Source organism: Danio rerio, chromosome 14 (assembly GCF_052040795.2).
Source record: "Danio rerio strain M-AB ecotype USA chromosome 14, GRCz13ab, whole genome shotgun sequence".
In the NCBI taxonomy this organism is placed as follows: Eukaryota; Metazoa; Chordata; class Actinopteri; order Cypriniformes; family Danionidae; genus Danio; species Danio rerio.
The window spans coordinates 51018253-51032500 of NC_141034.1; the positions used below are offsets into that span (position 1 = coordinate 51018253).

The 14248-nt window shown below is 36.0% G+C and overlaps 3 protein-coding genes across 11 annotated transcripts in view; all 3 read right to left on the reverse strand.

Moving 5' to 3' along the window:
• The window catches only part of tapt1a (transmembrane anterior posterior transformation 1a), a 42601-nt gene extending 38341 nt beyond the window's left edge, over positions 1–4260 (reverse strand). For all 6 annotated transcript variants that reach the window (XR_015507877.1, XR_015507876.1, XR_015507879.1 and 3 more), the window contains exon 1: positions 4056–4260. Coding sequence is in view for 2 of the 6 variants with exons in the window: in XM_087282066.1 (XP_087138192.1) it covers positions 4056–4242 (187 nt within the window). In the remaining 4 variants the exon portion in view is untranslated. The remainder of the gene's footprint in view (positions 1–4055) is intronic.
• The window catches only part of qdpra (quinoid dihydropteridine reductase a), a 242118-nt gene that overhangs the window by 11358 nt on the left and 216512 nt on the right, over positions 1–14248 (reverse strand). The window lies entirely within an intron of this gene.
• ldb2a (LIM domain binding 2a) overlaps positions 7172–14248 on the reverse strand; it is a 156954-nt gene continuing 149877 nt past the window's right edge. For 2 of the 4 annotated variants that reach the window (XR_015506614.1, XR_015506613.1), the window contains exons 9-10: positions 8951–13149; positions 7172–7929 (exon numbers count right to left, since the gene is read on the reverse strand). Coding sequence is in view for 2 of the 4 variants with exons in the window: in XM_087280100.1 (XP_087136226.1) it covers positions 12919–13149 (231 nt within the window). In the remaining 2 variants the exon portion in view is untranslated. 4 annotated transcript variants of the gene reach the window in all.

Sequence of the window (14248 nt, forward strand, 5' to 3'; positions counted from 1 at the left end):
CGCAGCTAAAAATAAGTATTGCTCTTAAATGTTTAATAACTTTTGATCCGCTGATCCGATTCATACAATTCAAAGATTGGCATAAAGAAGAGAATCTCAGCTTTCCAGTGCTGTATCACATAACATTCGCGGACTTCCAGAGGCTCCGGAATCAGTGCGGTTACGTCATCAAAATTTGACAACGCTGATTTGACAAAGAAACGCTCGTCACTGTGTCTCCGGACAAATCAGACATGATACATTGATGCATTGTCCCTCCTCCATGCCCAGATTGGTTCAAACTCGCTATATCACAACCAATAAGCATAGGTTTCGCTTTTGTTTGTGGAGCAAGCTTTTTGAACAACACGGAATGAGAGATAGGCATACATTTATGCGCGGCTAAATAAAACGCAAAAAAAAAAGTTTTGTATGAAATAATTCTCATACTAAGTACTTTTGCATGCACAGCAGCACAGAAACATGACAAAACAGTGACACAGCAAAGACGAACTGCTGCTCTTGCTGTTTTCAAAAGACGCAAATGAAGGTGCAGCTGTTTGTCTGCATTGCAGACAACCATATCCAAATCCTTATCGATAGACAACCATATCCATGCTGGCACATAAAACCTAAGGATGTTCCATATTGAATCTAGTTTCGTTATGTAACTATTTATAGTATAGTAAATATTTATATCTATTTTTTACTGAGGATTTGCACCATGTTTATTTAGACTTTATTTGGACTTTGACACATTATTTATTATTTTCTTATTTTTTTATTTGTTCATTGTAAGTGGTGTTGTTTATAGTAACTAAAAATATATTATTTGGAAAAAGTCAAATTTGCTTCACTGTTCTATTATTTTGTAACATTTGTAACATACCGTATACCGCGAAACCGTCAAACCGTGGTATTGTTTTAGACGATTATCATACCGTGAAAAATTCATACCGTTACAACCCTAGTTGTGTACATAGGGCATATAGCATAAAGCTAATTTGCAGCCCTCGTCCCTGGCTAGGCTTTACATTATAAAAAAATAATAATAATAATAATAAAATAATAATAATGATAATAAAGAAAACCGGCAAGAATAAAACACAATACAGCAAACATGTACAATATTTACAGAGCCATAAACATAAGATGCAAGTCCATATGGATAAAGAGAAATGTAAATGGGACCAACCTGAAAGAGTAATGCTAAAATGTTCACATTGCTGTAAAGATTTCAACCATTCTTTCAGCTTTACAGAAAAAACTGGGAGTTCTGATTGTAACTTTAAATGAACAGGCATGGCATTCCATAGATGTGAACCTTTTACTGAAAAGGATGACTGACCCACAGCGGTTCTGCATCTGCGGATTCTACAATTCCCACTTACTGCCCCTCTAGTCTTCGCCCCATCACTACTGAATTTATTTATTAACTATGATATATGATATAATATATGGACATATATTGGATTTATTGGACATACGGTTGAAGTCAGAATTATTAGTCCTCCTGAATTATTAGCCCCCCTGTACATGTTCCCTCTAATTTCTGTTTAGAGAGAGAAGATATTTTCAACACATTTCTAAACACAATAGTTTTAATAACTCATTTCTAATAACTGATTTATTTTATCTTTGCTATGACAGTACATAATATTTGACTAGATATTTTTCAAGGCACTTCTATACAGATTAAAGTGACATTTAAAGGCTTAACTAGGTGAATTAGGTTAACTAGGCAAGTTAGGGTAATCAGGCAAGTTATTGTATAACGATGGTTTGTTCTGTGGACAATATTGTAAAACAAATATTGCTTAAGGGGGCTAATAATATTGACCTTAAATTTTTTTTAAATAAATTAAAACTGTTTTTATTCTAGCTGAAATAAAACAATTAAGACTTATTCCATAAGAAAAAATACTATTAGAAATACTGTGAAAAATTCCTTGCTCTGTCAAACAGCATTTGGGAAATATTTGAAAAAGAAAAGAAAATTCACAGGAGGGCGAATAAATTAGATTTTAACTATAGTTGCTGATCCAGGAACATGTCCTACTTGGTAATAAAGAAAATATAAAAATAAAAATAGATTATATTGTATTGTTCAGCTACTGTTAATATGTATGTCACTCTTCAGATATTCAGCTGCTGAAAACTCAAATCCCTTAACAATAAGAAGTCATTAGTGAGCTGAGGATGGTTGGATGACACCTGCTTTTTCCCGGACATTGCAAACACTGTTAAAAACATCTGCAAGTTTGCAGTTTGTGTATTTTGTGATTCATGTTTTAATTTTTCCCTTTTATTTATGCATTTCAATCACATTACGGGAGCTCGATCTTTCTTCCATCAACTTTTAATCTTGAAAAGTTTAAATAAATTGGCTTTTATGACCATTTTTAATAGTTTAAAGTTATATATTGTCTGGGTTAGTGTTGTAAATCACGCTACAAAACTTTGTAATAAACTGCTAGTACATTCTGTCATTTAACACACTTATTTCTCTCTATATATTATTTCTTATACATTATAATATTTTAAACTACTAAATTGTCAAAATAAAAGTCACTTTGTTAAACTGTGGAGTTGAATTTTCAACATCAAAAGTCGACAAAACAGAGATCAACATCCCATAATGTAGTTCACAACCGTAAATAAACGGAAAACACATATACATATATATATATTTATATTAGGGATGCAACAATACACTTAGCCCAGGGTTCAATACATACCTCAGTTTTTTAACACATTTTTCGGGTCGGTTCTCATGGCTTGACACATGTTTTTTTTTTTTTTTTTTTTTTTATTCTATAGGTAATACGAACAGTAAGAGGTTAAGGAGAAAAAAAATTAAAACAATTTATTACAATACTCATTTTGTTTTACTTAAAAGCCAAGAAAAGTACCAGAGTTCCTAGTGTATTGTATAAAAAAATGCCCAATTGAGCCTGGGTTTCCCAAGGTTTTTTAATTATTCACTTTCGCCAATTGGTGAAGTTTTTTCCTCGCTGCTGTCGCCACAGGCTTGCATGGTTCGGGATCTGTAGAGCTGCACATCAATAGATTTGCTCCTCTGTGTTTGGACCCTCAGTAGTGGTTATTAAACCACACCGAACTGAACTGAACTTAAACACTGAAAACTTGACTGACACTGTTTCAATTTACTATGATCTTCTATGTGAAGCTGCTTTGACACAATCTACATTGTAAAGGCGCTATACAAATAAAAGTGAATTGAATTTGTTTTCTTTGTTTACTCGCTATTACAACTGTACTCAGCACTAAAGTCTAGAATCTTCACATTGGCTTTAGTCTTGAGTTGATTAGTGCAGTTATACATTTGTCTTGGGAGCACTGTACACGTGTGGCGACTCTATTGACGCATGCTCAGGGTCCGTATGCGATATCTAGTGTAAATATCTGTGTTTGGATCACAACCAGGTAGGCTGTTTAGAAACAACTCACAGAGCTTAGATGACCCACTCAGGCTTCCCATGAACATTGTACACTAAACCAGAGTTTTGCTTTCTACATTTAGCTGAAGTGAAAATTATTAGCTTCCCTGTGATTAATATTTAAGGTCAACCTTATTAGCCATCTTAAGAAATTAATATTATTTTTTTCGATTGGCTGCAGAACAAACAACTGTTGTCCAATGACTTGCCTAACTTAAGAAGCCTATTTAGCCTAATTACCATAGTAAATCCTTTAAATTGCACTTTAAGCTGAATTCTAGTAACGTTATCTGAAAAATGTCAGCAGGCAGATAGAAATTGTTTATTGATAAAAAAATCGTCTATATGTAAACATCACTTGGGGATATAATTGAAAAAAGTAAGGCTAACAACTTTTGACTTCAACAACGTATAAAATGAGCAAAACAAAAACGAAAGGCATAAATAGAGCCCTGTAAAAAGCTGAGGATGCAAAACTTTGACTGCTAAACAAGAAAACTTACAGTATTTAAGAATACTGTCCACACTGAACACCCTGGTAAAAGTAAGGTAAACTGAAGCCACGCTGGAAGCGCCAATCGAAGGTCAGCTGTTGTCAGATGCTTTCTCTCTCACCTGAATACTCCATCTGCTCGTCTTTAACCGCGGGATGCTCGTAACATCCTAGAGTTTCCGTCATGGTGGTCAAGATGTTCGTTTTTTCCGACATCCGTTCTGGAGCCCACGAGCATTTCACCCCTTTGTGATCCTCATTTTCGGGATCTTTTTCGTCTGACGTCCCGACAGCCAACGAGTCCGCCATCTTCACTGTGACGTCATCATCACATCACGCACGTGACACTGATAAACAGAAGCGCGCTGTTGCGATAAACACAACGCACGCAGCATATAAACATGAAATATCGCTGAGGTTATAAAAGAAATTATAGCATAAACGTATATATAATACTGAACTTAAGGTAGCCTATAGTTTTCTAATTTACAAAAAGGCTAAAATGTGAAACACTTATTCGGTCCTAATCTTAGTAAAAATAATTAAAACTAAAGACCGATAAAACTTTCTCACTATCTCTCTGTTTACTGCATTAGACTTACAAAAGTCATTATTTTCATTATTTTTACTTGCTTTTGAATAATTCTATTGTGCAAATTTGGGTAAAGTCTAGATGGGAGACAGCTGTGGATACTCACATCAATATAGCATAATTTTTGTCACTCTGTACAACAATAAATAATACTGTTACATCACTGTTAGGGTTGGGTTTAGGGTCAGGATAGGGGTAGACGTTAGTAAAATCAATTTAATGGATAATTTAATATATAATATGAATAATACTTGGTTTGATTACTGTTTTTACATTATTGTGATGGTTCGGTTTATGGTTGGGGTAGGGGTAGACGTTAATAAAATACAATTTAATGAGTAATTTAATAAATAATATGAATAATACTTGTTTTAATTACTGTTTTAACATTAATTAATGGTTGGGTTTAGGGTTGGGGAAGGAGCACACATTTCTAAAATCAAATTAATGGGAAATGTATTAAATACTATGAATAATACTTGGTTTATTACTGTTTTTACATTATTGTGAGTGTTACGTTTAGGTTTTGGATAGGGTTAATTGTTAATAAAATACAATTAATGGGTAATTTAATAAATTATATGAATAATACTTGGTTTAATTACTGTTTTTTACATTATTGTGATGGTTGAGTAAGGGTAGACATTAGTAAAATACAATTTAATGAGTGATTTAATAAATAATATGAACAATACTTGCTTTGTAATGACTGTTTTTACATTAATTGATGGTTGGGTTTAGGGTTGGGGAAGGAGCAGGCGTTTATAAAATGAAATAATGGGTAATTTAATAAATAATATGAATAATACTCGGTTTAACTACTGTTTTTACATGACTGTGGTGGTTGGGTTTAGGGTTGAAGTAGGGGTAGGCTTTAATAAAATCTATTTATTGTGCAATTTTATAAATAATATGAACAATACTTGGTTGACTATTTTGACATTACTTTGATGGTTGGGTTTAAGGTTGGGGTAGAGGTAGATGTTAATAAAATAGAATTAATGGGTAAATTAATAAGTGATTTAAATAATTCTTGGTAACTTTTGTCCACAGCTGTACTTCTAGCAAAAATCCCTCATTTATAAGTAGCTTTGGATAAATAAATATAAATGTATTTTTAAATTGTTAAATTTAGTCACGCAGTTTAAATTAACTGAATATACTGTATATATAAATTGAATCATCTAATTTTAATTTGTTTCAATAATATTAGCGTCTAAACAATGTTGGGGAATAAGTCATATGTTACAATCGTAAGTCACTTATTTTAAAAAGTATGTAAATGTTAGTTACTTTTTACAGAAAGTAGCCTTATAATGTAAACGCGTATGCATGTGTTGTTAATTTTGCATGTATTTTTATTTTTAAAGTGTAATATTGGCTTAAGATTATACTATATCACTTGTTTACTCAATGCTGTTAATAAAAATAAACAATAATATAATATATAATAATAAATAATAATTTTTAATTGTTAAAATTAAGGCGACGCAGTGGCGCAGTAGGTAGTGCTGTCGCCTCACAGCAAGAATGTCGCTGGTTCAAGCCTCGGCTGGGTCACTTGGCGTTTCTGTGTGGAGTTTGCATGTTCTCCCTGCGTTCACGTGGGTTTCCTCTGGGTGCTCCGGTTTCCCCTACAGTCCAAAGACATGAGGTACAGGTGAATTGGGTAGGCTAAATTTTCTGTGTATGAGTGTGATTGAGTGTGCATGGATGTTTCCCAGAGATGGGTTGCGGCTGGAAGGGCATCCGTTGTGTGAAACAAATGCTGAATAAGTTGGCGGTTCATTCTGCAGTGGCAACCCCAGATTATTAAAGGGACAGAGCCGAAAAGAAAATTAATGTTAAAATTAAGGAGTGACACGGTGGCTCAGTGGTTGGCACTGTCGCCTCACAGCAAGAAGGTTGCTGGTTCAAGTCCCGGCTGAGCCAGTTGGCATTTCTGTGTGGAGTTTGCATGTTCTCTCCGTGTTGGTGTGGGTTTCCTCTGGTTTCCCCCACAAGTCCAAGCACATGCACTATAGATGAATTGAATAAACTAAATTGGCCATAGTGTGTGTGTGAATGCGAGAGTGTATGGATGTTTCCCAGAACTGGGTTGCAGCTGGAAGGGCATGCGCTGTGTGAAACATATGCTGGATAAGTTGGCAAGTTGTTCCGCTGTGGTGACCACTGATTAATGAAGGGACTCAGCCAGGGGTGTTTAAACTCAGTCCTGGAGGGCCGGTGTCCTGCAGATTTTAGCTCCAGCTTGCCTCAACACACCTGCAAAGATGTTTCCAGAAAGCCTAATAAGGGCTTGATTAGCTTGCCTAGGTGAGTGATTGGGGTCAGAACTAAACTTTGCAGGACACCGGCCCTCCAGGACCGAGTTTGGACATGCCTGGACTAAGCAGAAGGAAAACGAATGAATAAAAATCGCAGTACTGTGTGTGGTAATACTGAACACAAGATGGCGCCATTGAAACTTGCAAGAGGACAGACAAAACAAACAAAAGTGTGTCAGATTTACATGGCTGTTGTCAACATGTGGCATTATGATATTGATTTTAAATCGTTCTAATCAGCACCAGTACTCATCACAGCAATTAAAAACATGTTGGCAAATAAAATATTAGCATATTGACAAAAATATTAGGCAAAAGGTTTTGTAAGCACAATTTATTGGCACACAAAATGGCAAAGCATACATACAAGACTTTGGATATGACACAAAAAACACCTCTGCTAAATATTTTACAAACTGTGCAGAGTGTCAATAATACAAGGTTTAAACAGTGGGTGCCTGATAATTTATTGGTTTTGGAAATACCCCAGGCTTTGAGATAATACGTTTCTAATGACAAATTAGAGAGAGACAAAAAAACAGATTAATTAAAAAATATTTGGCTGTTTGTCATCATCATCATTGCAATCTTCCTTTCAAACAGTAAAATGCACTGCGACTCTTAAAGGGACTTCAAGAAATGTCCAATGTACAGTATATGAAAAGCATTTTTGTGCATCTAGCTACATAAATTACAGAAAGCGGTATGAAACTGATCACATGACTTGCATTTTTTAAATGATTAATTTTAAATAAAAAAGCAGTTTTAATATATATTAAAAGTATGAAGATATAATGAATGTTTTAAAAACTCATACATAAAGCTAAAGAACTGAATATTTGTGGCTGGATTTACAGTAATTTGCACGGTGTATCCGGAAAGTATTCACAGCGCTTCACTTTTTCCTCATTTGTTTATGTTACAGACTTATTCCAAAATTGATTAAATTAATTTTGTTCCTCAATATTCCACACACAATACCCTATGATGACAATGTGAAAAAAGAGTTTTTAAAATTGTTGCAAATTTATTAAAAATAAAAAACCTGAAAAATCACATTTGCATGTCATGTACAGCCTTTGCCGAGAAGCTCTAAATTGAGCTCAGGTACATTCTGCTTTCACTGATCATTCTTGAGATAATTCAGTAGCTTAATTGGAGTTCACCTGTGGTAAATTCAGTTGATTGGACATGATTTGAAAAGGCATACACCTGTCTATAGAAGGCCCCAGGATTGACAGTGCATGTCAAAGGACAAACCAAGCATGAAGACAAAGGAATTGTCTGTAGACCTCCAAGACAGGATTGTCTGGAGGCACAAGGCTGGGGAAGGTTACAGAAAAATTTATGCTGCTCTGAAAGGTCCAATGAGCACAGCAGCCTCCATCATCCACAAGTGGAAGATGTTTGGGACCATCAGGACTCTTCCTAGAGCTGGCCGGTCATCTAAGCTGAGTGATCGGGGGAGAAGGGCCTTAGTCAGGGAGGTGATCAATAACCCAATGGTTACTCTGTCTGAACTCCAGCGTTCTTCTGTGGAGAGAGGAGAACCTTACAGGACAGCCATCTGTGCAGCAATCCACCAATCAGGCCTGTATGGTAGAGTGGCCAGACGGAAGCCACTCCTTGCCTGGAATTTGCCAAAAGGCACCTGAAGGACTCTCAGACCATAAGAAACAACATTCTCTGGTCTGATGAGACTAAATTGAACTCTTTGAAATGAATGCCAGAAGTTGCGTTTGGAGAAAATCAGGCACCACTAATCACCAGGCTAATACCATCCGTACAGTGAAGCATGGTGGTGGCAGCATCATGCTTTGGGGATGTTTTCAGAAGCAGGAACCTGAAGACCAGTCAGGATAGAGGGAAAGATGAATGCAGCAATGTACAGAGACATCCTGAATGAAAACCTGATTCAGAGTGCTCCTGACCTCAGACTGTGGCGACGGTTTATCTTCCAACAGGACAACGACCCAAAGCACACTGCCAAAACATCAATGGAGTGGCTTCACAATAACTAAGTGAATGCGAGAGGCTGTAATTACTGCCAAAGGTGCATCAACAAAGTATTGAGCAACGGCTGTGAATACTGATGTACATGTGATTTTTCAGCTTTTTATTTTTAATTAATTTGCCAAAATTTCAAAAACTGTTTTCACATTGTCATTATGGGGTATTGTGTGTAGAATTTTAAGGAAATAAATGAATTTAATCCCATTTGGAATAAAGCTTTAATATAAAAAATGTGGAAAAAGTGAAGCGCTATCAATACTTTCCAGATGCACTGTATCTAATTTCATCAGTTCTAAATATGAAGTTCATTCCGGAGTATGAAATACGAAAGAAACAATCAAAAAGTTGTCGAAACAGCTGAAGGTCTGATGGTGTCAGTGACATCAGACATTATCGTTTTCATCATAATTCTGGTTTCTGAGCTTCCGACCTGATCAAAAAGTCTAGAAATAAACTTCATGCAGAAACATATCATGATGAAAGATGCTTTTCACATATGCCTGCCAGTCCAAAAAGGTATAAGAGGAGAACACAAAATATCACAAATTAATAAAGTAACACACTAACTCCGAAATCAAATATTGTAATTAAAGTACAATCTGTTTTTTTTTGTCTTTGATAACACAGTCTGTTGTGTTAAAGGAACGTGAGACGTTTAATTAAAGCACAGGGAAAAGACAAAAAGCCAAACGAATTTCCAATAAAGATGCAAATGTTCAGGGATTGGTCTCGGCGGACGCCTCTGATGCTTCAGTCTCCAGTGAGAAAACGATCGACATGAGCGTCTCTTTAGTGATTGGTTGATGTCGAGTTAGTCACTGTGCAGAAGTGTGATGAACTGCGAGACTGGTGGTAGTTTTTTTTTTTTTTTTTACATTGATTATTGGGCTAAAGTTGTCCCAGATTCAAGTCTCTGTTAATTCAGTCCTCCAAGAGTCTGACTTCTTGCACAAGCCGGATGATGATTTGGAATAAAATCCAGAGAGCAAATATTGCTGCCAAAGTTTGGTCAGTGAACGTTACTCAAAATGCGCCATCGTTATGGGATTTACAACCCCAATTGCAAAAAAAGAAGAAGTAATCTTGTAAAATGCAATAAAATCAAGAAACTGTGATATGTTAATTCTTTCTTTGCAAGCAAAGCTGGATCATAACGCAACATTTTGTGCCAAAAAATGTACTGTCAAATAAAAAAATAAATAATAAACAAATAAATCACATAGAATTTATTCATTAATTTTACCAAACAACCTCAAAAATAGGTTCGAGAGCTGTCACTGGGGTGGTTTCTTTTCAAAAGGAACACATTTGTACTTAAGGGGTCTCTATTTTTAAAGCCTGCAGTTGTCCAGCCATTGCTTAAAAAACCCAGTGCCGATATTAATTGCTTACATAACTTCCATCCCATCTCTAAACTTCCATTTCTGTCGAAAATCCTAGAAAGAGCTGTCTTATCACAGCTACAGCCTTTTTAAAATCTTCCCATAAACTTGAACCTTTACAGTCAGGTTTTACTATGCACCACAGTACTGAAACAGCTCTGTTAAAAGTGTTGAATGACTTACTGCTGTCTGCAGATTCTGGCAATAATACAGTTTGGTTTTACTGGATCTGAGTTCTGCTTTTGATATATTCGATCATACCATGCTTCTGTCATGTCTGGAACATTGGGTGGGAATAGAGGGTTTAGCACTTCACTGGTTTCAGTCATATCTGAAATCCGGATCTTTTTTTAGTGTCTGTTGATCAATTTATGTCAACATCTGCCCCTCTTCTGTGTGGTGTCACCCAGGGTTCTATTCTGGGTCTACCGCTTTCTGCAGTCTTTAATTGATTGTCTTGAGGATATTAAATGTTGGAAGGCAAAAACTTCCTTCAACTTAATAACGACAAAACTGGGTTATTCTCTTCGGCCACATAAAAACAAGAATGTCTTATATTGCAGACTTGGGAAGTCTTACACCACATGGTAAATCTCAAGTAAAAAATCTAGGAGTTATCTTTTACTTGGAGCTTTGTCTAGAAAAACAAATCAGCTCAGTGGTTAAGAATAGTTACTATCAGCTGAGGATCATCTCTTGACTAAAATCCATTCTTTCTTTTCAAGAACTGGAAAAGGTCATACATGCTTTTATTACGTCTCGTCTAGACTGTTGCAATTTGTTATATAATGGTATCCCTAAATCTTCATTGGCACGGTTGCAATTGGTTCAAAATGCGGCAGCTAGACTTTTAACAGGCACCAAAAAACATGCTCATATCTCACCAGTTTAAGCAAGAACTTTAGAGTTCAGTTCAAGATTTTACGTATTGTTTTTAAAGCACTGAACGGGCAAGCACCTTCTTATATATCAGAACTTATTAACCTACAGTAAACTCCCTAGTCCCTTAGGTTTTCAAATTTTTTTTTACTGCAAATTCCTTGGTCACAACTTAAACTGAAAGGAGATGGAGCTTTTGCTGTCCGTGCTCCACGTTTGTGGAACCAGCTGCCACCGAACATTACGAGTGCTTCTCTCTCTATTTTTAAGTCCAGACTTAAGACACATTTTTATTATATTGCCTTCCTAAGCTTTTAATCTTTTTGTTTTAACTTTATTTTTTATACATTAAAACATTTTACAGAACAGAACATTTAGTGACAGCAACAATTATTAAAAAAAAAACCTAGATGTAAATAAAAGCTTTTAATCTTTATTGTGCTTTGTAGCTGTAATACTATTATTCCTATTATAACTTTCATTGTTATTTTACTGTTTTAGAATGTGTGCTATGGTTTTGTTCGGCACTTTAGTCGGTGCCAAACTGAGGTTAAACTTGCTTTATAAATAAACTTAACTTACGCACTTGCTATATTTCTATCTCAAAAGTATATATTAGCATCTAAAACATTTAAGAGGTACAATATTGTACATTTTAGGAACTAATATGTATCTCTGAGGTAATAATATGGACTTTTTAGGTACAACTTTGTACCTTTTGAAAAGGTACCACTCCAGTGACAGCTCTCGTACCTTTATTTCTGAGAGTGTATATTTAATAAAGTTGTGAAAAGATGAAACCAGGGCTGCACGATATTGAAAAAAACGTCCATTGCAATATTTTTTCCAGCAGTATACATTGCAATATGAAATATATTTCACCAGATGGATTGAACAACTCTTTTTGTGAAGAATTCACTATTTCAGAATGTTATAGTGGATTGCATGCAAAACAATATATTTAAAAATAACTTTCAACCAGATTTCTAGCAGTAAAACAAGCTTATAAATAAGAGAAAAAAAGTTTTATATTTGGTAAGACTTAATGGCAGTTGGCCAAAAATATTTGAAAAAAAAATGTAATGTAAAATGATACTGGGCAGCCACTTTATTGACTATAAAATGTAATTGTTTTTTGTTAAAGCAACAAATGCTATTGTTTATTGTGCCTGAATGCTTCAAACTTACTTGATATAATTAACAAAAATACCTAATAGTGGATATTAAACTTTGCCATTAATCTACAAAGTGACCCCAACGCTCTCGTTTCTCTACATCTTTATCATTATAACTGTGGTCTGAACTCCTGTGGTCTGGTCTTATCCTGCTTAGTGTGAAAAGGCCTTAAAGGGATAGTCACGTAAATGTACACACTATCTACTCTCCTTCCAGTGGGTTTTCTAGTTTCTTTTTTCTGTTGGGCACCAAAGAAGATATTTTGAAGAAAGCTAAAAACCGGTAACCATTGACTTCCATAATAGGAAAGGAAAATACTACATAAGTCAGGTTTTCCAGCATTCTTCAAAATATCTTCTTTAGTGTTCAACAGAAGAAAGAAACAGGTGAAAGTACAGTAATGGGCTCTCATTTATTTTACATTACAATTTCATTTTTTGGGTCAAGAGTGTTTACGTAAAAATAATTGTTCATCAACCAATCAGAATCAAGCGTTCAACAGCCCTATAGTAAAAACAGAATTAACATATCACATCTTACAGTAGAGTTTATTCTGGAATTGTGGTTGTAGATGTTGGAGGGTATAAAGTGAGGTCCGAGGCATTGTGTTTGTCTCCTACTGCGAGGGCTGTGAGGCAGTGCTCTCCGGCTTGCTGTCCTGCCCTGTAGGTGGTTTGCTGTTCCAGGGACTGTTGTTGGCGAGCGCCGGCGAGCTCGTGAAGTCGTCATCATCATCCAGGCCATTGGTGGCGTCGTATTGTGTGTTTTCTAGCCGTGTGATCAGACGCTCGTCTTCATCGCCAAACTCGCCACCCATTAGAGTGGGTTCACCAACCACCATCACATCCTGAAACACATACAGACACACGGTCAACATCAAGACGAGAATATATAGCGTTTTAGGGTGCTTTCACACCTAGCTGTTTGTTTCAGAGCCTACCGCATTTGCCACTTAGCTCAATTCATTTAGACATTTGTGAACACTGCTCGTGTCAACAGTGGCGGTTTAAGCTTAAAGGGCACCTAAGCTGTTTGGACAGACATGTGTGCAAGTATAGTGTATAGACCGTCATATTGAGGTGATATAAACACACCCAGTGCTTATTTTTCAATTTAACAACATAAAAACGACGGACCAATTGGAGCGTTTTTTTAGAGCGACCGCAACTTGACGTAGGACAGCGGTCCCCCCACCCACCAATATTGATTGACAGGCTCGCGTCACCTAATCCTGAGTTTGTCGTTTCACATCGAGTCAAAGCAAAATCACTAAAGGAACACCCTTGTTCTATGTTTAGCTGGAAGGCTCATTGGGCTCAACACAAGATCAATATTCTCCACATTATCGCTCTAATCAGAATTATTGGTTGTACCTTTAGGTAGGTTTGCAAACCTTTGTACTTTTCATTGCGTCTACCTTAAACTTCAGCCGTTCGCATTTTTCACGTTCACAAAAGCTCCCTGTGATCTTAACTAGGTGCAGCTGGGAAAATGCAAGCGCGTTGCTTCATGTGTGCGTCTCTCCATTGGAAATAAAATAACAAACTTGCCTGCAGGTCGCACACCAGAAGCTCCGCTTTGCGTGGCGTGACGCAGCGCCATACATTTTGGAATTCTGGGCGTGGGTTTCTGTCTGGAAACCCAAGCGGACAGCCGCCGACTTGGGGCGCTGTTGTGTGTGCCCTAGGGATGTAACGGTATCAGAATTTCACGGTACGGTAATACCTCGGTATGAATGTCACGGTACGGTATTTATTGAATCATTTACAGGAAAAAAAAAAACTTTTGAAAATACTCCAAAAAAGTGCCAAAAGTGTCAATGACATACAAATTAGTCATCTATCTGTTAGCTTTGAAACAGGAACTTCAATTTTAATAACTAAAAATTATTAAACCATGTAAAAAAAATAGTTTCAATTTAGTATTGTTGAAAACTCATCACATTC